Raw genomic sequence first — 24,841 nt, 5'->3', positions numbered from 1 at the left:
AAGAATGTTTGTTCGTATGTTGTCAATCACACAATTTCACAACGAGCTATCTGTAATCTGCCAACTGCGGGTATTGAAACCCGATTTTTAGTGTAAAGCAAAAAGTTACACAATGGGCTATCTCTGATCTCCCTACCGTGGGTATCGAAACCCGATTTTTAAATTTACTGCTGAGTCTTTGGGAGGGAATATAAATTATTGTTGTTTCAGCGCGCACTTTTGATTAGTAACAATTAGATTCCACTCGTATAAGTGAAATTAAACTACGATCAATCTAAGATCAGTCGAGAATGAGTTTTGAAAGAACATTTTTTATTTTATAACGCACTGATTAAACAAAATCAAATTCCTGAATATTAAAGTAAGGTTAGTAGATAGATGAAAAATATTTTCTAATTTAATGTGATGTTTTATTTTCAGTTTTTCTTTTTGATATTTTTCTATATTCTAGTCGAAGGAAAATACCTGCATGTATATTTAGAGAGAATGTAACGCATATTATTTTTAATTTTAAATTCAATTTCCTATTGACTTTGAATTAAAGATATATGAAAATGTTTTCAATCAATTTGTTGATCTTTTGAAATCAATTTAAAACAAAAAGAAAACCACACTAATAACATTATATTCCAGTTGTAATTCTTAAGTCGATCACTTTATGTGGCGAAAATTACATTTCCTAAAAATATACATCACTTGCATTGGAAAACGAAAAGAAGCGAAACTTTACTTGATTTTGAATCATGATTATTTGTATGTGAAAACAGCTGAGGGCTTTGGTTGTTTGTAGAATTAAGAACAAAGCTACAGACTGGGTTATCGAAACCCAGTTTCTAGGAGTGTGAGTCCGCAGACGTACCGCTGGGCTACTGGGGTGTAAGTAATACGAAGTACAAGTAAGTTCTATGATGAATAAGCATAGCAATAATATACCATTTTTTCATGTATTCTATCAGAATATTGAGGTGAAGCATTTGGAGGCTGAGAACATTGTAATTAATGGTGGTTCCATAGTAAAAGTTGTATTTAACGTTATCATATGTTTCATGGATTTGAAAACAAAAGAAGTTTATACAGAAAAACTGTGTGTATATATACATATAAATATTTATCATGAAACCCCTTTTACGAATAAAATATTGGTTTCTTTTTTTCCGGGTAAGACTATGTAGTTTAAAGCAATGGACAATACCGAATGATTACTATACTGCATGAAAAACGTAACAACACTGCTAGGCAGCTGGTTAGCATTTTAATGGACCTATAAAGCACATGAATAGAAAAAACTAGACCAATTTAGCAAAGGTAGTCTAAAATTGGAGTTTACGAACTTGAGATACTGTGAGATAAACTGAGGAAAGACGACACAGTGAAAGAAAAGTCTTTCGCAATCTATATGCAAATATGCCGATCTTCGCCAGATCATAACGTATCTTTATTCTTCCTCAAGATTCCATAAATGTGTCGATTCTTGACATTGATCTGCTTTATATAATAACAAAAAATTAAATAATATTTTATATGTGCGAGTACACAAATGTATGAAAGATGAATCATCAGCTATTTATAGAGTATGTATTTTTTTTCTTGGAAATCTTCTAATTCTAAAGCGAATATGAAATCTTACAAAACAATGGAATAGAATAATAAAAGAAAATATTTTGTTTTAGTTCAGAGCCACACAATGAGCTGTCTGTAATCTACCCATTGAACTTCAGGTTTTAGCTTTGTAAGTTTTTGAGCTTACCGTTGACCCACTGGGGACATAAAAACAACAGCGAAAGAAGAGGAAGTTGTGCTTATAACTAAATGTCCTATTACACCAACATGGACTAAACGGTCAGTGAAAAGCCCTTAAGATGTAAATACAGGTATCTCTAACTCTGGACTACTGACCTTATATGACCCTTTGAATCGAATAACAGAATTGACTGCCGATGTTTAAAGCTGAAAGTGAGACCAAGCCAAGCCCAGCAGAAAAGGACTTCAACGCATCATAGGTCTTAATTTTGATCGAACTCATGTTTTTAAAAACAGTTTTTGTTTGGCTAGTTTACCATTATATAGTCCATGCCACGAATATAACTTCTTAAGCTATTGGGGCACGCTTGCACTTGTCCTACAATATTAGCATGCGTTTGGTGCGAATCACTCAAAACACACTCCTCACTGCACGTGCAGTAATTATTGTTATTACACGTGACTTGAACTGAATTGCTTTGTCATGCTATTCGCTGTGGACAGTGGTATTAGAAGTGACCTAGCGATTTTTCGAGGATTTTGATTGCATGCCTGCCGTCCAGCTATGATACTTCGTGATAATACCACGAGTTCTCATTTTCGTTCGCTGCATGGCTGTTTGTATTCTGTAGTATATATTTATTGTTATAACGTATACACCACAGACTTAATGCAATGCAACTTTATAGAAACTAATGACAAAGAACGCTATCAGTCTACCAAATTTGATTTATTAGCATTCTACAAGATCCTCAATGTCGTTGTGTTATGCTAGCTAAACAGAAAGTATAAAATATTATTATTTATTAATTCGGATTTTTTTTGGTTAAAAACTAAAACCTATTTAATAACTCTAAATTCTATTGTTTGTGTTTTGAATTTCGCCCAAAGCTACACTACAGCTATATGCTCCAGCCATCACTATTTTAGCAGTGTAAGACTAGAGGGAAGGCAGCTATTCATTACCACCCACTGCCAACGCTTGAGCTACTCTTTTACCAACGAGTAGTGGGATTGATCGTCACATTATAAAAGATGACTAGCTGCCTTCCCTCTAGTCTTACACTGCTAAATTAGGGATAGCTAGCGCAGATAGCCCTCGTGTAACTTTGCGCGAAATTCAAAAAAACAAACAAACAGTGTAACTTATAGTGCAGACTCGTGCGGTCATAAGTGTGGGAGTTGCTTTGAAATATCTATAGATATATGTTTGTTGTTCTTGTTTAATGAAGTTATCGAAGGTTAGTTTACAGAAAAAAAACCTAAGAATGTTTGTGACTGTTACATAGACTTCCAGTTAATCATAAAAAAGATTAGATCCTGCTTGAATTACAATGAATGTGGAGCTTAAGAGTTTTTAACGTAATAATGGTCTTCTCTCTAGAGGAGAAAGAAGTTTTACTTTAGGTATTACGATGCTACAAGTGTTGAAATAAACGTGCTTAATATTTGTTAAGTATTTGATAATGTTTGTAAGTAGTTTTCGAGGAATGCATAAAGTTCAGTTATGGATGTTTATTTTTTCTTCTAGTTTTCCTGACTTAACTGAAGGAGACGATGGTGTTGTAGGTTTTGGAGAGTGTCAGATATATCGTGGAGCAACTTGTTCTGAGTATATTGCAAATAAAACCGTTTACTTGAAGTCTCTGCGTAGCCAAGGATTTTTGGAAGAGAAACTCGCTGCAGCTTTTACAGTGATCGCCACTTCTCAAGATGTTTCTGCTCAGTGTCAACATTTTGCCATCCCTTCCTTCTGCTACTTTGCTTTCCCTCTTTGTGATGAAAGTTCTCCCATCCCAAAACCGCGGGAGCTATGCCGCGATGAATGTGAAGTACTAGAATACAAAATGTGTAGCCTTGAGTATTCTATTGCGAAACGCCACCCTGTGATTGGTAAACAGAACATTCTACCTGTATGTGAGGACCTTTCGCGTGTTGGGTCAGAAGAAAGCCAAAACTGTGTACGTTTGGGCGTTCCTGACTCAGTGCAAGTGGATCCTCGTAAGTTTCTACCTTTTTGTTTAATTATTAATAATATATTTGAACATTGACCTTACCTAAAGTGATAAAATTAGTAATTTGGCTGGCTTTTTTCCAGAGTCAATAATTTGATTGAATTCCTCCAGAAAGTGGTAAAGTCAATCATTTTATTGGCTACTTTGCAAATGTGATGGTATTGAACACTTAAAGGGACACCCAAGTTTCTTGGACCAAGTGGTAACGGGCGCCTTATATATCATAACATTTACTTATGTTAGTGGTTTTGCTAATATACATATACACGTTTTTTGCAAAGTATTTTATTTTCAAATCCATTCTAATTCCACATTGGCGATAAAAATATTCGCACATACTTGTTTCCTTGAGTAGTGGTAAACGGTATTTAGTATTCTTATTATTTATTAGTAAAATAGTATGATTATTTTATACAACTTACCACCATATGGTGTATTTGTAGATTATTAGGTGCATTTATTTTCATGATATTGAAAACTTTGATAAATTTGGATTATTAATTGTGCACTTGCACAAATAATCGAAATGGCTTTGGATAACTCGTTATATTTGCAATTTACGAACGTCAAGGAAGTGCTTGTGTGTGTGTGAATAGATTTATATGTATGTATATTAAATTAAGTTAAACGCTGCATAAACTAAAATAATCTCCAGGGTATAAGCTATAATGTAGGATATAAAATGTGCCCTGGTGTTTGGAGGTGACTGAGAATGTAGGACCCGCATTGCTGTGGAGATAAACTGTCTATCAATAATAACCTCCTTTATAAAAGTAAAATTAGATGGACAAAAGAAATGCGAGTTAGAAGAGCGAGATGTGGGTGCTCGAGCCCACAACGACCCACATCTATATCTATATTTAGTTTTTGTGTTTCTATACAACCCTTCCTTTTGATTTGATTTAGCTTTAATGATTAAGTACTAATTTTCTGTTTCTGTATAAAACCAAAACATAAATAAGTTATGTACTACATGGCGTACCCGTTCAATGTGTATGGACATAGTAGGGGTTAGATCCAAATGCTGACCCATAGTCAATCCCCTGAAGCCCAAAGGTTTGGTGGCAATCGGTACAATGGTTTTGCAGTTATAAGTGGACACACACAATGCTTTTATGTACATACATTATATATTATATTATCTAACTTTGCTATTAAACGTTTAAATAAAGAAAAAAACAGTAACTTGGGGTTATGTAGCTATTCGCTCGTATGACTATCTGTACACATGTGAAGGGTGTGTGAAGAAGTTGATAAAATTCAAGAGGAAACGTAAGTGTGAAAAATAGTCTGAGAATATTGTGTTGTTTAGCATAGTAACACGAAGCAGATTTTTCAAGCGAAACCGGATAAACTTATGGAACTTCGTGTTTGTTTTTGAAATTCGCGCAAAGCTACACGAGGACTATCTGCGCTAGCCGTTCCTAATTTAGCAGTGTAAGACTAGAGGAAAGGCAGCTAGTCATCACCACCCACCGCCAATTCTTGGGCTACTCTTTTACCAACGAATAGTGGGATTGACCGTCACAATATAACGGCCCCACGGTTGAAAGGGCGATCATGTTTGGTGTGACTGGGATTCGAACCCGCGGTAACTACGTGACTTGCTTGTGAAGTTTCGACCATTAGTAATTTTTTTATTGGTGTTGATACCTATTGAGCTAAACGATATCGATTCACAGGACTCTTCACCAGTACTGTTATCAGTGCTTTTTACAGGATATATGATTGTGCCTTGTGAAGGTGTCATTACTAGCGTATCACCGGCCAATGTGTGTGGTTTAAGATGACTTTTATTTCTGCCTTCCAAATATATATATTGAACTTTATTAACATCCAACCGTGATAAACGTAATTACAGCAGATGATCAACAAATAATAAGCAAATATGAAAATGTTTTACGAGTAAGTAAACCTAAACCTAAAAATAACGCCGCGAGCCTAATTGACAAAGAGTGGTCACAGATTCTGTTTCTTGATTAATATTTGACTGTTCCGCTCTTGCTATTAAACGTTTAAATAAAGAAAAAAACACTAACTTGGGGTTATGTAGCTATTCGCTCGTATGTCTATCTGTACACATGTGAAGGGTGTGTGAAGAAGTTGATAAAATGTATTTATGTACCGTAAGTCACTAAACTTTATTGGGATAAAGTGCACGAGGGATCGAATGAAAGCAGGATCAGATATCAACGTAAACATTTAGTATTTTTTACTGAAATTTCCATAGCAGTAAATTAAAATAAAGCCTAGAACTTATACTGCAACGATAGAAAATCAAACTTGAGATGAGCGCCAGTCGTTAGAAATCTAATATATATTTTACCTGTATTTAATTACCGTATTTCCTGGCGTCGAAGACGTTATTTTTTCCCCAAACTAAGTCTCAAAAAGTTACCCTGCGTCTTTCAGGCCGAAGACTACGTTGCTCACAGGCCTAAACTTAAGGCTAGATGAAGCGTTTCGATACTAGACAGTAATCCAATGATCCCTATAAGACCCAGAATAAAATGTAGAAGTTACATAGTATTAAGTTAGAAATCAATAAAGAAGAACAGGTCACCGTGCATATGGTACTGTAATACCGGCACTCGTTTTAACTCCTCAGGCTTAGAATAACGTTATTACTGTTAATAATACATATATTCTAGTGGTAATATAAGATATGTACTTTCAAAGGTATATATGATAAGCATATAGCTCACAAAAAACGAGAAGTGTACAAGAGGATTTATGTACCGTAAGTTACTAAACATCTTGGTAAGTTTGGTGGAAGTGCTGCGACCTTATTCTTATGTTTGTCTTCTTTTTTTCGAAATTTAGCTAATCAAAATGGAGGTGCGTCTTTGACTCTGGGAAATACGGTACATATATAAGAAATACGGTGTCATTACTTAATAAGGTAAAATAACGGAAGATGAGTAACGATAGAGGGTTCTCAAAATGGCGTTGATCGATTCAGCCAGTTAGTCGTCTCGAATTTAGCCTAGTAATAAAACATTGATGCAATCAAGAATTACTTGCTGTAGCTAGTACAGCTTTCTTTCTTCTGATAAAAGAACGATAGAGATCAGTTTATCTCTTACAATTGATAAAAGAAATAATGTACTTTTCTCTCAATGATTACACTTGAAACCTTATAACTAGCTATTTCTAATCCATTAAGTAAACATAATCTATTGTTCTTCAGCTAGTGTTATTGTGACTACAGTAAATATACATGTTTGTTTCAGAGCAGTCTTGTTACGTTGGAACTGGGGAAGATTACCGAGGAACAGTGTCTTCCACTGCTTCTGGGCTCACGTGCCAATACTGGAGTCATCAGATTTTCTACCAGACCTCCGACTATCCAGAGCTGATCGGTGGACACAATTACTGTCGTAACCCCGGGGGTACAGAAAGTCAGCCTTGGTGCTTCACAGCAGATTCTCAGACTCACCGAGAGCTTTGTGATATCCCGAAATGTGGTGAGTTTTATTTGTTCGTTATGATTTCATGATGTAACCTACTGGGAGATCTCTGGTATGCATGATTCAGGTATTAGTCTTGGCCACTAGAAACTGTAGCTGTAATATTAGTTAACAAATCCAAATGTGTTAGTTCAGATAATGGCCCCAGCAGCAGTTTTCGATGTACTTTATCACCATTATAGAAATTAAATAAAATACGAAGAACTCCTGAAATCATCGTAAAATTTTAATAAGGTTTACATTGTAGTAAATGAAATGCATTTTCTAAAGTTTCTTTTTTTAAATTTAATTTATATCAAGTAGATGGACGTTTTACTGTTGGTCATGCGCAGTAGAAACTATTAACAATGTTTAATTTAAGTTTAAGATGCTTAGAAGAAGAAAAAAGTAATTTCAGCTCTTTTTTTGATATTCCAGTATGTCCCTAAAGGCTTCACATGTACATATTGTTAAAATTAAGAGAGAAATCGTTAATTTCTGTTACCATGGTAACTGGCTGCAAAAAAATGCTCATAAAGATTTTCAAAGTATTTGATGTTAAAAGTTTTGTTGGGAAACATTTTGGAGAATTTTAACTTAAAGTTAATTTACAGATGTCTGTTTAGAAATTCGTCCAACAAAATTTCTTTCCAGATTTTATTTTCCAAGACATTTATTGTAAATCTAAACTGGGCTTAGAGATTGTTTTAACGATACCAAGCAACGTTGAATAAATTATTTGTTACATATAACCAGTTTAATACACTTTGTTAAAAATAAAACAAAACGGCTGTTGAGGATCCGTTAAATCAGAGAAATCGTTAGCTGACTTCTGTTGCAATTTGGATCCAGATCGGTACATTAACACTAATAACACAAACCCTCGTCGTTATCCCAATTACATGCAGTTTCTGTCTCCTTTATTTTCTTATTAAATTACATTTCTTAAGCGACTTAATGAAATTAATTTATACACTCACACACACGCACACATATAGGGGCATATATATGTATATGTGTGTTTATACATACAAATTAAACGAAAGGGCTGATGTGCGCTGATAATGCTCTTTGTAGAGTAGAAGGAAATGCACAACTTTAAGACTCTGCAACGTAGTCAAGGGATTTGTCAACTTACAACTAATTAAGAGCTTTCGGAACGATTCATTTGAACCTCCAATTAATTAGTAGTAAAGTTCGAGTTCCTGAGAATATTTATAATCTTCCGTTGAACTGTTAGAGTTGTTTCTATAAGCTTATCAAGAGTTTCAGATATCAGTGAATCATGGTTCGGAAAACATTAGCTCCAAATTTGAAACGGCATGACAGTCAAGTTGTTCTTTCGTTGATCTCGTACTTAATGTATTCATAACTGGAAAGTTGTAACATGTGGGACCTGAACTGGAATGTCTGTTCCTGTACGTTTAATTACGAACTAACGCCTAAAACTGCAGGGAAACTTCGTTTCTCTAGTTTTATGCGACTTGGGAAAGCAACTTTGTCAACTGGAAGGATGAGTTTGGTAGCGTAAGTTTTTTTTTCGTTCAAAATTAATTATAGTTGTAGCCGGTATCTCACTATTATCACACCTTCACGACGTGATTAATAAACACACCTAAATAGTTTTGATTGGAACATTTGTTCACGGAGCTTTAACACATATACGGCTGTGATGAACACTAATTTCAAAACACCAACACATTTTTGTGATATCTGTTGTAATGAAAATGTTAACATAATCCCTCTCAAATGTCCAATTATTTGAATATACAACAATCATTTACAACTTCTTGTTATGTTTATGTCTATCGTAGGGGAAGCAAGTTCTGTCTAGGACATTTTATCTTTAATAATAAAATCATTATTTTGCCTCTCAAGTTTGAAAACAAAAAATCTTGTTTATTTTCAGGTAATTAATAACGTTGGATTTATTTAAACACGTTCAACAAAATTGAACATACCACGTTATGTTTTCACTTTTTTTCTCGCGTTCCTACTTATTCAACCAGTTTAATTTCCAGACCATCAAACGTACCACAGTAACGTGACTTAACGGTTTATGTACTGCATTGAACCAGCTTGGTTTACAGAACATCACACATACCACAGTAAGCTTAACAGCTTATGTACTGATGTTTACACGGTTGGAACACATCAGTAACCCATAAACGACCCAGTGTTCTATATTTATTATAATAAGTGAAAGGGTGAAGTAAAGTAATAAATAAAACTCAGGTTTTACAGAAACAAATTAAGTTTAAATTAATTAAGCACAAAAATATTTGAAGGAACAATAATGCAGACTGACATTTTATTTAATAGTGAAGTGTTTTTTTATCATGATAAATATGGTGTTTTAGACATTGTTATCTAATTAACCTAATCCCAATTGAATTACCTCAGTTTTGGGAATGAGAAAAGTGGTTTTAAATATAATTAGCTGGTAGAAGTTTCAGAATTAGATAGATATACCCAGAAATAATGCAGTTTATAAAGTTTTGAACTTTAGACAGTTAAGGACCAATTTTAAATGGTAATAAGTACACGATTCGAATATTAGAGACATAAGAAGTATCAGTGATACTTAGAGACATAAGAAGTATCAGTGATACAAGATTTAGAAAGATTCGTTCTCAAAAATTGTAAATTCTGAAGAAAAAAATTCTGTCGGAAACTTCCTGGTCATCACATCATATTTGTACCTTGTTTTCGTTCCAGGAAAAATTGGAAATATAACTAGCAAATAGTGTAGAAAATTAATACATATTTTAAAGTGACGAACAAATATAACTCCCATTCAGTAATTTCAGTAACTACACCTTTTGTTTTCTTGTTTATAAAAACTCCAGGAAAAGATCCATGAGTTTATCATGCGCGACCTTGGTGTCACCTTTTGGCGCTAAAGTGAACTATCTGTAATTATTCATGCCGTATTATTCTCTATTTTGTCCAACACAAGGATCTGAATACATTTTGATTACTAACCTGACGTGGCAGGCTATATTGATCTTTATGCTATTATTGATAGCTAGACATAACTTCTACCATAGTATTGTCGGTTAGTACAGACTATTGGTAGGATAATGGTGTTTTATGGATAAGTTATTACCACTGGTATCAGTGTCTTGGTGGTTGATGTGTGGGAACAGTAACACATTAAGCGATAACTTAACCGATAAGGAAATAAAGCCTTTTCTTTCTCGCTTAAAAGACTTAATGAGCTGTTTTTTTTTTCTCCACTAAACCTTTGTTGTTTGAAGCAATCAGTAAGCTGTATTAATCTGATTTGTTGTTTTGTGTCTAGATTATCACGATGTTCGACTATTTTCCGAAAAATACCACTTTTCTCTGTATTATTAGCTGTAATATATTACTGTCATAAGCTAAATATATAGGGTTATATTTCTATAATTAACGTCTTCTTTCTTGTACAGATAGAATAAATCTGCTTCCTTTGAATACTAAGTAATACACAGTCTAGAAGGAAAACAACAAGAAAATATTAACAGTTATGACATCACTGTGAAAAATAAAATAACGTGGTTCTTGTGAACATTTGGTTAAAAATCGAGAATCAACATATAAAAGAAGAAAGGGAATTAAAACTGCGTGTGGTTTAAAGGGCCGCCATTTTGTGATACCCCAGGACTTTGTGTGAACTTACTGAATACACAGACCTGCAATGGTTTTATTGTCTTAATTTTTACATGCTCTTCGGCAACGTTTTTCAAACTGGGGTACCCGAGTCATGTCCAAGCTACTATTAAAAACAGATTTATAGAACATATTTGTCCTCAACATTAAGTTTATATAATGTTGTTTCTTGAATTAAGCACAAAGCTATCTGTGCTCTGTCCACTACGGGTATCGAAACCCGAATTTTAGCGTTGTAAGTCCGCAGACATACCACTGAACCACTAGCGGGTAAGTTTATATGAAACAACATATTTAGTTGTGGAATACAGCTTTTCATATACACTGAATCATGTTACTAAAGGAACCGCTCTTCTACAGGAATTCCTGCATGCCGAATAAAGTATACATTTTTCACAAAACGTAATATGCACTTATACATAAGTTAATCATTTTCATTGAAATCGGATTACATTTTATTATGTTTAAAATGTTGACAACCACTAGTTATATATATATCTATACCAGTCGCGACGTGTAGTTCTAGGACCCAAGAGAAACACATCGCAAGTATATAAACGGTTAACAGACCGTATGGCGTGTCATTTCTGGAGAGTATTTGTTTGTGTGTGTGCTTTGACATTATTTTTTTCTTTTCAGTATTACGTATTCGTTGCTATGGCAACTAGAGGTTGTATAAATGATCCAAACATATCATGTTGCATTTGTAGTAAATTTATTTTAAAGAAACAAAGACAATACATTGTAGAATTCGTTAAAAAAGCGTATTTTGGAATAAACTTGAGGATCAAGACAAATCATGGTATCTACACAAAGTTTGCACTGTTTGTGTCGAGCAATGGACTAAAGGTAAGAAAACGTCTTTGCCTTTTGGAATTCAAGTTGTCTGGTATGAGCCTAAAATCACCGAGATGACTACTATTTTTACTCATGTAACATTTAGGGCTACAAGATTCGAAATAAAAAGGAAAATTTTCATTCGAAACTTCAATCCTCTATCAGACCTGTTGCTCACGAACCTGATGTATCTGTACCTACTTCATCAGAGACTCTTGATACAGTTTCATATGATTCTGAATAAGATGTTATTAAATATGATGACAGGAATTGTTTTCAGTCTGAATTGTCTGGTGAGCCACAATTGTTTACACAAAAACATAAGCGTGGATTATTACCTTTAAAGATGTTAACAATTTTTTTGGAAACAAGAAGGGCCCAAATTACGAAAATATTGTCGATAACATGCTCAATAAATTCAAAGAGTTGAATTTAATATGAGATTAAAAGTTCATTTCTTACACTCACATATTGGCCATTTCCCTGAAAACATCGGTGCCGTCAGCAAAGAAGAAGGAGAAATGTTTCATCAAGACATTAGGGAAGTGGAAAGGAAATATCAAGGAAGGTGGAACATCAGCATGATGGCTATTACTACTGGTCATTTAAACGAGATGCTCCAGACGCAGTAAAGAAAGACAACAACATGTAGTCATGAGTCTAAAGGACGTAGATTTAACACAAAAAAATCAGGATGAATGAGAATACATATTCGTTAGACATCAATGTTCTTTCCTTTTCTTTAGTTTGTTTGTACTTTTGTTAACAAAAATACTAATAAAAATTTGATCTAAGTGAGTTTTTTCTTACCGATTTGTAAAAAATCCTTACCTGACAGAAAAATATGAATATTATTTTTGAAATCTGCATTGCTGAATTTCTGAAAATCTGTTATTAAAATCGGAACAAATTTTATGAACTTCAAATTGGCAGGCCTGTGATGTCGTTTGTAAATCAAATTGTTTAGTGTATTAAAATTATATACCCATTCACTCCGTTTATCTTAGACACAAGGCTTTGCTGATAACAAAAATTGATCATTTTTATTGGCAATGGTGGTTAATAGAATGCAGTCCAAATATTTTAAGGAAGACATAATTCTTTATAATAATTGTGCCACTTCACACTAAACTACAAAATCTTAACGCATTTTCTTATTTCATTTTTGAAACTAATTTATTTATTTATTTATTTTTGCAGTTGACTACACGTGGCTGTATATCTTGCTACCTACAATAGCTGTGGTAGTATTGCTTGGTTTGTCTGTAGGCATTTGGTGTATGAAACGACGTTCGAAGCCACCCCAGGCTCCAAATAAACCCCCAAAGGTAACGATAGGGAATCGTCCCTTGAGCCAACAAGACAACCGTCAAAGAGTGGAAATGAGCGCTCTGCTGCCTAAACCCAAGCTGAGAGCTCCGGAGTTTCCACATTCCTCTGTTCGGTTTCTTCACCTGTTAGGAGAAGGAGCATTTGGGAAGGTTTACAGAGGTGAGCTTATAGGTATACACGGACCAGGATCAGTGACTCTCGTAGCTATCAAGTCGCTCAAAGAAAACGCTACTTTCAAAATGCAACAAGACTTTCGTCGAGAAGCAGAAATGATGTCAGGACTTCATCATCCAAACATTGTGTGTCTACTAGGAGTCTGTTTCCAAGAAGAGCCACTATCTATGTTGTTTGAGTACATGACAAGAGGTGACCTTCACGAGTATTTAATTTCACGTTCTCCTCGCACTGACCTTTCCATATGTGGAGAAGAAAACACCCAACACATTTTGGAACTTCCCGATTTACTTCACATTTCCCGTCAAGTAGCAGGTGGAATGGAGTATTTGTCTGGACATCATTACGTTCATCGTGATCTGGCAACCCGTAATTGTCTCGTTGATGAGGGTCTTACAGTAAAGATTTCGGATTTTGGTCTTTCGCGAGACATCTATTCTTCGGATTACTACCGAGTTCAGTCGAAGTCTTTGCTTCCAGTCCGATGGATGCCTCCGGAATCCATCCTTTACGGGAAGTTTTCCACAGAAAGTGATGTGTGGTCCTTCGGGGTAGTGATGTGGGAAGTGTTCAGCTTTGGTCTTCAACCCTACTATGGTTACAATAACCAAGAAGTAATCGATATGATTCGCTCAAGACATCTTCTACCCTGTCCAGAGATGTGTCCCCCACACATGTACGCCATGATGGTAGAATGTTGGCATGAGATTCCTAGCCGGAGACCAACCTTTCGTGAGCTGCACGCTCGACTGTGTTCATGGCAGGCTATGCACGCTCGGACTCTGAGCGTAGCACATTCGGCTAGCACCCACAACGGTAGCCAACACAGCAGTACAGGTCCTAGCAACAACACAGGGTCCACCAACTTAAGCAGCAACCTTGCTAATGTACCAGGCCAACATAGCGTGCAGCCTCAACTCAGAGTGGGTCTCAGCTCTAAAACTGCCCTCATCTCCGGGAGAGATTTTTCCCCGACGTACCTGCAAAACAAGCCGGTGACACAATACTCGAAATCAGTTGTGCCATCATCTCCTCTCGTTGCTTCGTATATAACTGCTCAAGAGGGAAAAGTGTCGAACGTTTAGATGTTACACACAACTCTTTAGTTTAGGCTCAGTATAATAGCACTGACCGTCAAAACGATGACGTAGTAATTACCGGAAGTAATGTGTGTGTTTGTCTGTGCCTTGTATGTTCCGTGCACTTGTAACTTCAGATTTCATTCCTCCTGTCGTAAAATCTGCAAGAGTGCGCTAAAGAAGTAAATCCTGAGAAATGCACGTGAGAATATGTTCCCCTAGCTCCTGAAAACAACGTGTTGTGGAAGGAACATACATCTCTTCCTGATTTACACTACCCGAGAAAGCAAATTTGATGTACTGTTATCAACAACGTCATTGCCTTCTTTTGTTACTCTAACAATAAATAAGACAAAATTATTTATGTTATCGCCCCCTGGCGGTTTAGCGGTAAATTTGAGAACGTAACATATTATAAATCGCGTTTCGTTACTGGCAGTAAGCATAACATGGATAAGTCATTGTGTGGTTTTCCGCTTAGCAAGAACAAAACTCGTACTGTGACAAAATATTACACTGTTAGTTTGAAATGCTCTACAATAAGCGAAACACATCAGGCTGTGTTCGATTTCAGTGCTATTTTCAGTCACGAGCTTCAAGCTTCTCCTCAATTAGTTGTCCATTTTCCTGTTGGAAAGACATTGGATCATATCACAAACTGGTACGAACTGCTTACGTAAAAAAGTTGATATCTTTCACCATGTAATAAAACGTTTGTTCCAAAATCATATATCCACTCAGCCGTAAGATATCCACTGTCTCACTCTTTCTTCGGTACAGTGGCTGTTTTAGTATTTTAAACGTTTTATTGTATTTCTGTAGGTAAGTACGTACTGGCTATTAAACGTGTAATATTTTTATCTATATGGTTGTAAATATGTATATTACGTACTGCTTAAAGTCGTGCCGAGGGAGGGGGGATTATATTCATTATAAGCACAAAGATCTTAGGACTTAGAGAGCGTGATTTTGTAATATTAATTACATAAAAATATTTTAACAGGTAAAATAAACAAGACATTCGTTACAGCTTTTACTCTTTTACTTAAATATAGTCAAATTAAAATATTCCTTCTACGCTTCACAATTTTATGGTGGTCAAGAAGTACATTCATATTTGATACTGCAATCAAGTTCAAGCGTGCCTCTGTACTTCACTTCTTTACCGTGGTCGAGAAGTACATTCATATTTTATAATGAAATAAGTTCAAGCAGAGATACACAAGTTTGCGGTAGACAAAAAGTACATTTATATTTAATTAAAAATAAAGTGTTTAGTTGATAGATTCTCGGTTTATAACTCTCTTCACTGTAATGATCAAACATTATACATGCTCAACTGGTTAACACAATAACCAAGTTGCCTATCATATTGGATCTTATTTGGACTCACTAAACCAAGATAAGTTAAAGTATCGTTTACTAATTCGAGACTAAGGTAAAGTTTGGATGTTCTAAACTGAAATTAAGATAATTTCTGGTGTAATAAACCGAGACTAAGGTAAAGTTTGGATGTTCTAAACCGAGACTAAGGTAAAGTTTAATGCACTAAGTTAATTACACAAAAATATTTTAACAGGTAAAATAAACAAGACATTTGTTACAGCTTTTACTCTTCAGTTAAATATAGTCAAATTAAAATATTCCTTCTACGCTTCATATAATTTGATTACATCAGGTAATTTCTGATGTATTAAACCTAGTCTATGGTAATATCTGTACAAATCTGAGTGTAATTTTTATTTTTATGATGAAAGTGCTCTATTGTAGATTCTCGTTCGACAGGTAAGTTTTAGAAATTGTAAGAATTAATTGAGATATTAAAAATTGTGAAATATTCACTTTTATCGTTCTAAACAACAGCAGCAAAAACAAGTGTGCTCAGATGCTTAGCCTTAGTGACATCATTTGTTATAATATTTAAAAAAGGATGCCCCAGCTTATAATGACATTTTCAAGTTGCTTACGCTGCTGGCATCCACATTACATTCCAGATTGGTATCCTCACTGTTCACCTCTGACAGCGGTGGAAATTTTCGAGATGACAGATCAAAGATAATGTTGATGTTTAAAGATTCTTAAAGTTAATATTCGTATAATGTTCTAAATTTATTCGGGTTAGAGTATACGAGGTCTGTTCAAAAAATACGCGGACTGACGTCATAAAACAAAATGTACTTTATTTAGAAGTTACAGGTCTGGGACCCCTTCAAAGTACTCTCCTCCCCAACGCACACACTTATCCCAACGGTGTTTCCACTTGTTGAAACAGTCCTGGTACGCTTCTTTTGTAATGTCCTCCAGCTCCTTCGTCACATTTGCCTTAATCTCGGGAATCGTCTCAAATCTTCTTCCTTTCAAGGGTCTTTTGAGTTTGGGGAACAAGAAAAATCGCAAGGAGCAAGGTCAGGTGAGTAGGGGGGGTGGGGAAGAACAGTGATCGAGTGTTTGGCCAAAAACTCACGAGTTCTGAGGGCTGAATTTCGCAGCAACGCGGTGCATCTTCAATTTTTCGGTCAAAATCTCGTAACAAGATCTAACTGATATCCCACACTCTTCAGCAAGCTCCCTGACAGTCAGACGTCGATTTGCCCGCACCAGGGTGTTGATTTTGTCGACGTGTGGGTCGTCAGTTGACGTGGAAGGACGTCCAGGACGCTCATCATCTTCAATGGACTGTCGACCATCCTTAAAACGTTCATGCCACTTGAAACATGACGTACGCTTTATAGCAACATCATCGTAAGCCGTGTTAAGCATAGCAAAAGTTTCAGTCGCAGATTTTCCAAGTTTAACACAAAATTTCACAGCAAGTCGTTGCTCCTTCAGGTCATTCATTCTGAAGTCCGCCAACCAAAATAATCGCACTTCACTTAAAACCGTGTAGCTAATGCACAAATGAAGATATCTGCAATCGCGAAATGGCGTCGTAATCAGCTGATCTGTGCAAACTAGCGACATCAAGCGTATTCCCCTGGAACCAACTGGAGCCGCGCAATTCAAACAGTCCGCGTATTTTTTGAACAGCCCTCGTATAACTTTTTATAAAAACACTGTGTAAAAAGAAACCCTCTTCTACAAATCTGAAGGCTCGCAGTGTGAATTCCATAAGTGGTGTTTTTTTATATTGGCGGGCTCAACGCATGGAGCACATCAGTTTGTCATATCAAAAACGAAAAATGTTAGTAGATAGAAACTAAGATATTGAGACTGAAAAAAAACACCACTGTTAATTTATTCTTACAGAGGAGAGAATAATCAATATATATATCAATAGCAATGTCTCTCCTTTCATTATTTATTCTCCTTGTATACAAGTTATTTTTTAAAATTCTTTTAAACTTCATGGGGGAACAAGGAGGCATTTTGTTTGCGCAGAATCATTTTGCAAAAAAAGAAAAAAATAACTTTTGGTGGTGTTTATTTTGTCAGCGACGGTATATTTTATGAGAATAATAGGGTTCGTTTTATAACTATCTTTATAATCTGTTAATTTTGGAACTATTTCTTTAATATTTCGTTTATTGTAAGGCACATTTGTGTCGAACGTGTACCTACCCTATACTCACGTGGCTGTTTCTAATGTATTTTTTAAATTCAGCTTTTGGTGCATCAAAAATAAGTTATTAAAGTTTGAAATTGATATATTCTAGAAATAAAATTGTAACTAGTCATATTCAAAATAATACTACAAACCAAAGTGTGCGAGAAGATGGACAGAAATTCTGAAATATTTAACGCTATGTTTCTCCTGTTCTAGGACTAATTACGTATTTGTTATTAATTTGGCATACTTTTATAAAGATAAATGTAGTGATAAGAAGGTCACAGCGATTGCAATGAGGGCTTACATGTATCTTTCATGTTACTATGAAAATAAAATTTTCTTATCAAACTTGACCATTTCATTTTTTGCAAGTAAAGAAAAAAATAAACAATAAAACATGTAAGTGCTGTTATAAAAAATAAACAATAAAACATGTAAGTGCTGTTATAAAAAATAAACAATAAAACATGTAAGTGTTGTTATCTCTTATTTAATATATTAAGCAATATTGTCCTTCCATGGCCTGGTGGGTTAAGGCGCTCGAACTGTTATCTGAAGGTCGCGGGGTCGAATCCCCATCACACCAAACATGCTCACATCTTCAGCCATGGGGGCGTCATAATGTGTCGGTCAATCCCACTATTCGTCGGTAAAAGAGTAGCCCAAGACTTGGCGGTGGGTGGTGATGATTAGCTGCCTTTCTTCTAATCTTACACTGCTAAATTAGGGACGGCTAGCGCAGATAGCTCTCGTGTAGCTTTACACGAAATTCAAAAACAAACAAACAAACAATATTGTCTAAATAATAAACCTCTGATAATCCGGTAAAATGGCTATTGTTTTAATAACCATTCTGAGAAGTTGAGTACAATTCATTCTACCAAATTCTACTTCTCGATTGAAAACAAAGTGTAATATCATTCTTTCCCATTTAACAATATTTATTGTCATTATTTATTATACACACTATTAAAAATTATATATTTTTTCTTACATTAGTCTTAAATGTTTTTCTTAGGGTTAGGGAAAAAACTTTGTTATTAGTATTAAGAGTCAAAGATTTAGTAACAAATATCATCTATTGTAAAACATTCGATTAATACATTTAAAACAAGAGGTATGTATTGCATTCTGTTCTATTAAAACATAATGTGAATAGATTGATACAGTTAAAGGTAAGTCCGTTTATAGCTACGTTTACTTTAACACTCTTAGCAAGTTTATCTCTATGAATTAGAACTGATGTTACTGTCGTAGTTGTCTGACTATAAGGTACTCAGTACTAGTTCTCGAACATACTAATATTAACAACAGTGATTCCAGCTCTTACCACATTTCGAAAACTTTTATTATTTTGTTTTCTTTCCATATTTCCGGTTACTTTATATATTAATTATTTTTTTCAGTTAAATCACAAACACATATTTCGAATAACATATTATTGTTATTGAGACGCAATTATTAATTATGTTGATTTGAGAAGAAACTCTTACCTCTCTGTCTATCCATAGAAAAAATATTGTTCGATAATATAATTCAAATAACTGAACTTTTTAAGCCCCCATTATGAAGGGCTGGTGGTTAAGACGCTCGATTTGCAACCTAAAGATCGCGGGCTCACTCTCGCCTTTTCAGCCGTGGGGGTGTTTTAACGTTACAGTCAATCTCACTATTCGTTGGAAAAATTGTAGACAATAGTTTGCAGTGGGTGGTGTTGACTAGCTGTCTTCCCTCTAATCTGTCATTGCTAAATTAAGGACGACTGATGCACGTTGCCCTCGTATAGCTTTGTATGAAATTTGAAAGAAATCCATTACAATCAACAGATGAAGACAATGTTGATAGATTTAGGTTAACTAAGTACAGTGATCTTTTATCAACAAAACTTTGTTATGGTATCCAAGCCTTATGTAAGATCCCATTTCTCAATAAGCTATATGGCTAAATATTTACAATTAACAAAGATATACAGAAAATAAAAAAAAACACGCAGAAGACATGCCAGTCTTATTGTAAGTTTGCTATTTTATTGAAATTGCATTGTTATAACTAGGTGCATAGTTAAGTTTATTTTCGTTACGAATAATATTACGACAACTCTTAAGAGGACAACGCTTAATATAAAAGTTAATCACAAATCGTTTATTAAAGATTATCTAAAACTAACTTAACTAACAACTGAAATAGTTAGAGACGAATCATATCAGTTACTCATAGTGATTTCATAAACTTAACGCAACCTTTCAGGGGAAGTATCATGAAACGCTAGACTCAATAGTGAGATCCAACCAACCAAATTTGCTAGTTGCAATGTTGAAAAAGAAAAAAAAAATCTTAATACAATGCCAAAACTATGTATCAACGTTAAATCCAGTCTTCAACTAGTCAACTGCTTAGATGTTCGAGAAAATGCAAAATTTGCTTTCTACATTTCTAAACCGCGTGACTATTATTACAGATCATAGTAGAATTACAGTAAAGTTAGAAAGAAATTAATCGTACCAAATTAAACCTCACCAGGCTTTTCCAGATAGATAAAATATATTTTATGGATAAATTCATGGCTATTGAAGTAAAATTTTTGGATGTTTCGTAAAAGATATTAGAGAAAAGTAGGGCAGTTATTCAACTAAACATGATAACACCAAATTTGTATTTTAACAAAGTGTTCGTTAGTATTAAATTAATACATTAAAATGCTTAGTATATTAAATCTTTCAGACTTGGTCAGACCAGATTAATTACTGTTTCCCTGGAGATGTAGATGCTGCTGATGATGTGTTAACTTTACATCCAGTAGTTTTCCAAAGTTTTTTCCTCTTTGTGGCCCAGTGAGAAGTCTGCATACTTATGACTATGCTAAAATTAGGGTTTTCATACCCATGGTAACGGGAACAAAGATAGTCTATGATGTACTTTTGCGCTTAACCAAAAATAAACCAATTCAAGGTTTTTATTGTCATTTTTAAATCCTTCTCATTCAACATTCATGAAACCTTAGGTTAATTATACAATGTTAAATGTGACAATATATCGATGTCCAAAGACAATCAAGAAGAGATTATATATGGTGTAAAACTTGCTAAAGTACTTTACTAAAAAACACTTAATTTTTGGATAACAAGCTAGTTTTCCAAGAGATGCATTCTTTTAAATAAATATCCTTTTCTATAGTTTACAAGGTTTTCTACAGTTTGTTTTGTTTATCATTTTGCTGTACACTGAATATTTTTACGCTATAAATGTCTTTAGTTTGTTGCACAATTGAAAACAAACTATTATTGGTCTTAATATCGTAAAGTTAATAACAAGAATTAAACGAAACTTTTCCTTAAAAACCTTTATCAGTTCTTATATAAATTTAACAGGAAGAAACTATCGCTTGAAACTTTCTTTTTATATTATTCTTATTAAACAAGTAAATTGAAAATGTTATAAGTTAGCACTACGTGATAACTATGTTAATGGCAGTGCTGTGTTACCACTGACATGACAAGTAGTTTCACTAACCCTAAAGATGTCAGCTGCATAGAGAGAACAATATTTTATTCTAACTGTTTCTGCACGGTGTGTACCTCACAAGCTTATCAATAATTTATTTAAATTATTGTTTCCAGTAAGAGGAATAATATTTAAAATACTAAAAGATCTACATTTCTTAGTTGAAATTTATTAAAAATAAACTGTTAATAGTTATTATGAATTCAGTGATATTTAATGCAAGTCGATAATTTAGTTAGACTACGTCAAATAACTTTTACATAAAATAATTTTTGTGTCGCTACAAGGTCTTAGAAATTTTTTGCTGATGTATATTAAAACCAGTCAAAGAGTCTGTTAAATATACCAACAAACTGTCTATTAAAACACGAATTAAACTGTCTGTTAGAGATACCAATTAAACTGTATGTTAAATATACCAGTCAAACTGTCTGTTAAAACACTAATTAAACTGTCTGTTAAATATATCAGTCAAACTGTCTGTTAAATATACCAGTCAAACTGTCTTTTAAAACACTAATTAATCTGTCTGTTAGAACTCCAACTAAGCTGCTTGTTAAACACACCAACTAAACTGCCTGTTAGAGACAGCAATTGAAATGTTTGCTAAAAATATCACTTAAACTGTCTCTATGTTAAACAAACAAACATATTAAAGCACTTCTAACCTATAACAACTACTCTAGGCTATACTAATATATACATATATAAAGTTATGTCATTGACATTAATGTAACTATTCAGTCTAGGTCTTGTAAGCTGTAATTGTAAACAACCAAACTAATGCAGTAAAAAGTGTAGTCTCCAAGTAAACTAACCAAGAAACTGTTATTTTGAATAATTAGCTAATGTTTTTCCCAAAACACCACCTAAGAAAAAACGGTCAAATAAGCTGAGATTAAAGTCTAGCAGTTTTTTTTTAAATCATTCATTACGAAATCATTTCCAGGAGAAACTGACTAAGCATAACTTTTTTCTTCTTTTTTTGTCCTTCTAAAATTTTAGGATCTATATTATGTCAACAAACAAGAAGGTTTACTGGCAAAGCTATAAAATTATTGATAGTGAAATAATATTTAATATGATCCTATATCATAGCACTTTAATCTTATGTCAACCTTCAATTTAAGTGTTATATCACAAATAGTCAGTAACCATCCATGTTCGTTCTTCCCTATCGCTAGATTTCAGGCTACAAATATAACAAGTTTTCTAAGCCAAAATGATTTTTATGTTGTTCATCCCAAACAAGTGATTTTTCACGAGCTTCTTCCAAGATATTTTTTGCCAAAGTATTAATCCCATGATGCTTCAAGGTGGTTGTAAAAGCGTTTTTTTAAGATATGAAAGTTTTTCTTCTAACTCTGCCTTTTGTTTCAAAGCTTCTCTTAATCTGTTTAACATCTGTCGTTCTGTGGTTCGCCACCTATGAATTATTTCTTCCTTGGACAAGGAATAGAGCTGTTGGTCGTCAATGGAATATTGGAGAAAAAGAATAGGCTTATATTTTTGATAGCTTGAAAGATACAAATTAAAGTTTCTGTAGTTGGGATGAAATTTCATATTTGAAGCATCTAAGTCGTCTGGCCGCGGCCTTGTCTTCAGAGTTCTAAGGTCTGAAAAAGAACACGGCCTTTTGATACACCTATCAGCGACCTTTCTTTGTTGAGAATATTTTGAACAGTTTGGAGAAAGATCATTCAGACTAAAACTAAAAACACGATCATGAAGATGAGACAAGGAAGGAAACGTAGAAGAGGAAGAAGTTATTGGAGAACTGGAAGATGAAACATTGGTGTTTGATGGTTGAGGAATAGACATAGAAGGAAAAGACTGGGCCAGTTTTCTAGAGCTCACGAGTAGTCGTTTTTGTTGACCACTATCTTCTGACAACACTTTGTTTTCTAAAAGTGAGGCCGCCGGTATTTTATCACATTCTATCCTGCGGTCATTTGAGTAATCGTCAAGGGGCGTAGCTTCTGAAGGTATATTTTCTATAGATGTTGATGAAACAAGGTCATTGGTTGAGGCTAGAATTCGACGTTCCTGTTCTTGATGAACTCTGCAGGATAAAAATATATACATATTTAGTAAGAAAAGTTAGGTATTTGATACAAGAAAATTTTCCTAAAGTATTAAAAACTGTGCTAATACCTAAAGTTTGTGTTTAGATCTATATTAATCAAAAAACACTTAAGTTTAGCTCAAACAGTTGGTGATATCACTTAAACATAGAAAAATGACGCAATTTGCATGACTTACATCATATCATTTTATTCATTTGGTATACAACTGAACTTATCTCCACTAAACACTTTTTATTTAGTATAACTTATGATATAAATGTGTTTCATGAATGATGCAGCGTTTGTATTAAGGAAACTATCACCATGTCTTTTTTTAAAATTAAACGTCCCGTACCTGCAGAAGGCTTAGGAAATTTAGCCAAAAGCTTGTGCATTAATTAAAAACTAAATAAACGTGGTGATAGTCCAAATAACAAAAAGCCTGATGCAGTATTGTTTACTTATTATATCAACAGTTTTGTATACTGTCTGGATATTCCATCAGTAGTTATTTTGGTTGCGATTTAATTCCACGATAAAAACAAAAACCAAAATAGTCATTGTTTTATTTGAGTAAAAATAAAGTTCATACGAGGCAGGTTACTAGACGAATTAATTGTAACCATTCTACTCTGATCAGCTGAGTGTAGAGATATGGAGCGTCGGAAATATGGAGATATGCTGTGTGGAGCGTCGGAAAGAAAGAGGTAGTAAAAAGCTTTTACAGCAGCTGAAAATCGTGTTATGAAATACATGAGCCCAAACACTTGCCGACTGTCATCCACAGATCTTAAAAAACCTGGCAAGGAAACTTGGGGATCACTTTCATTATGTGTACCGTCCGGTGTATACCGTATTCAGCCAGTCCCTAGCAAGACAGCTAAGAAATAAACGTCTCTTCATCAACAAGGTGAGGTTCAACTGGACCAAAGGTCACGATTTATAGACTACAACAAAGTAGATCAAGGTGATATTCTCGGATCCATCAAAGTTCAGCACATGAGAATCTGATGGGATGTACTTTGTACGACATCGATATAGAATAGTTTCATTCAACGTGTTTGAGTAAATTGTGAAGCATCTTCAACACCAGATGACATGGGATGCACCTCTGGCAGGGTGTGAGTAGTCTGAAGTTTGTGAAAGACAATGTAAATATCGACAAGTACAGAGATTGCAAAGTCACGGTTATGCCTAACAATTAGAGATCCCTTCAATGGAAATGACCAGTACACATTCCAGAATGTCTCTGCTCCGTGCCACAGGACTACAAATGTTAGTAATATTCATACACTCTAGACACTACATTTCAAATAAAGAGAACATTTTACTCTACGTGGTTTTATTTCATTGTTTCAGGTGAAGGACTATCTTCATAAAAATGGATATAGACGCTATGGTGACCAGACAACAGTTCGGATCTCAACCCTATCGAAAGATTGACGGA

At 34.4% G+C, this 24,841-nt stretch overlaps 2 protein-coding genes across 3 annotated transcripts in view; one reads left to right on the top strand and one right to left on the bottom strand.

Moving 5' to 3' along the window:
* Nucleotides 1-18,175, top strand: part of LOC143249276 (inactive tyrosine-protein kinase transmembrane receptor ROR1-like) — a 147,192-nt gene extending 129,017 nt beyond the window's left edge. For both annotated transcript variants that reach the window (XM_076498834.1, XM_076498835.1), the window contains 3 exons: nt 3,272-3,741; nt 6,989-7,222; nt 12,896-18,175. In XM_076498834.1, the coding sequence (XP_076354949.1) occupies nt 3,272-3,741; nt 6,989-7,222; nt 12,896-14,286 (2,095 nt within the window). In that variant the 3' untranslated portion in view covers nt 14,287-18,175. The remainder of the gene's footprint in view (nt 1-3,271; nt 3,742-6,988; nt 7,223-12,895) is intronic.
* A 665-nt stretch (nt 18,176-18,840) lies between these two features.
* Nucleotides 18,841-24,841, bottom strand: part of LOC143249275 (glutamate receptor ionotropic, NMDA 3A-like) — a 263,119-nt gene continuing 257,118 nt past the window's right edge. The window contains exon 9 of the mRNA XM_076498833.1: nt 18,841-23,390. Coding sequence (XP_076354948.1) covers nt 22,640-23,390 — 751 coding nt within the window. The 3' untranslated portion in view covers nt 18,841-22,639. The remainder of the gene's footprint in view (nt 23,391-24,841) is intronic.

This window comes from Tachypleus tridentatus, chromosome 4 (assembly GCF_004210375.1).
Source record: "Tachypleus tridentatus isolate NWPU-2018 chromosome 4, ASM421037v1, whole genome shotgun sequence".
NCBI lineage: Eukaryota > Metazoa > Arthropoda > Merostomata > Xiphosura > Limulidae > Tachypleus > Tachypleus tridentatus.
Note: the sequence above shows the minus strand (reverse complement) of the source record. Positions and strands in the feature narration are given on the sequence as shown.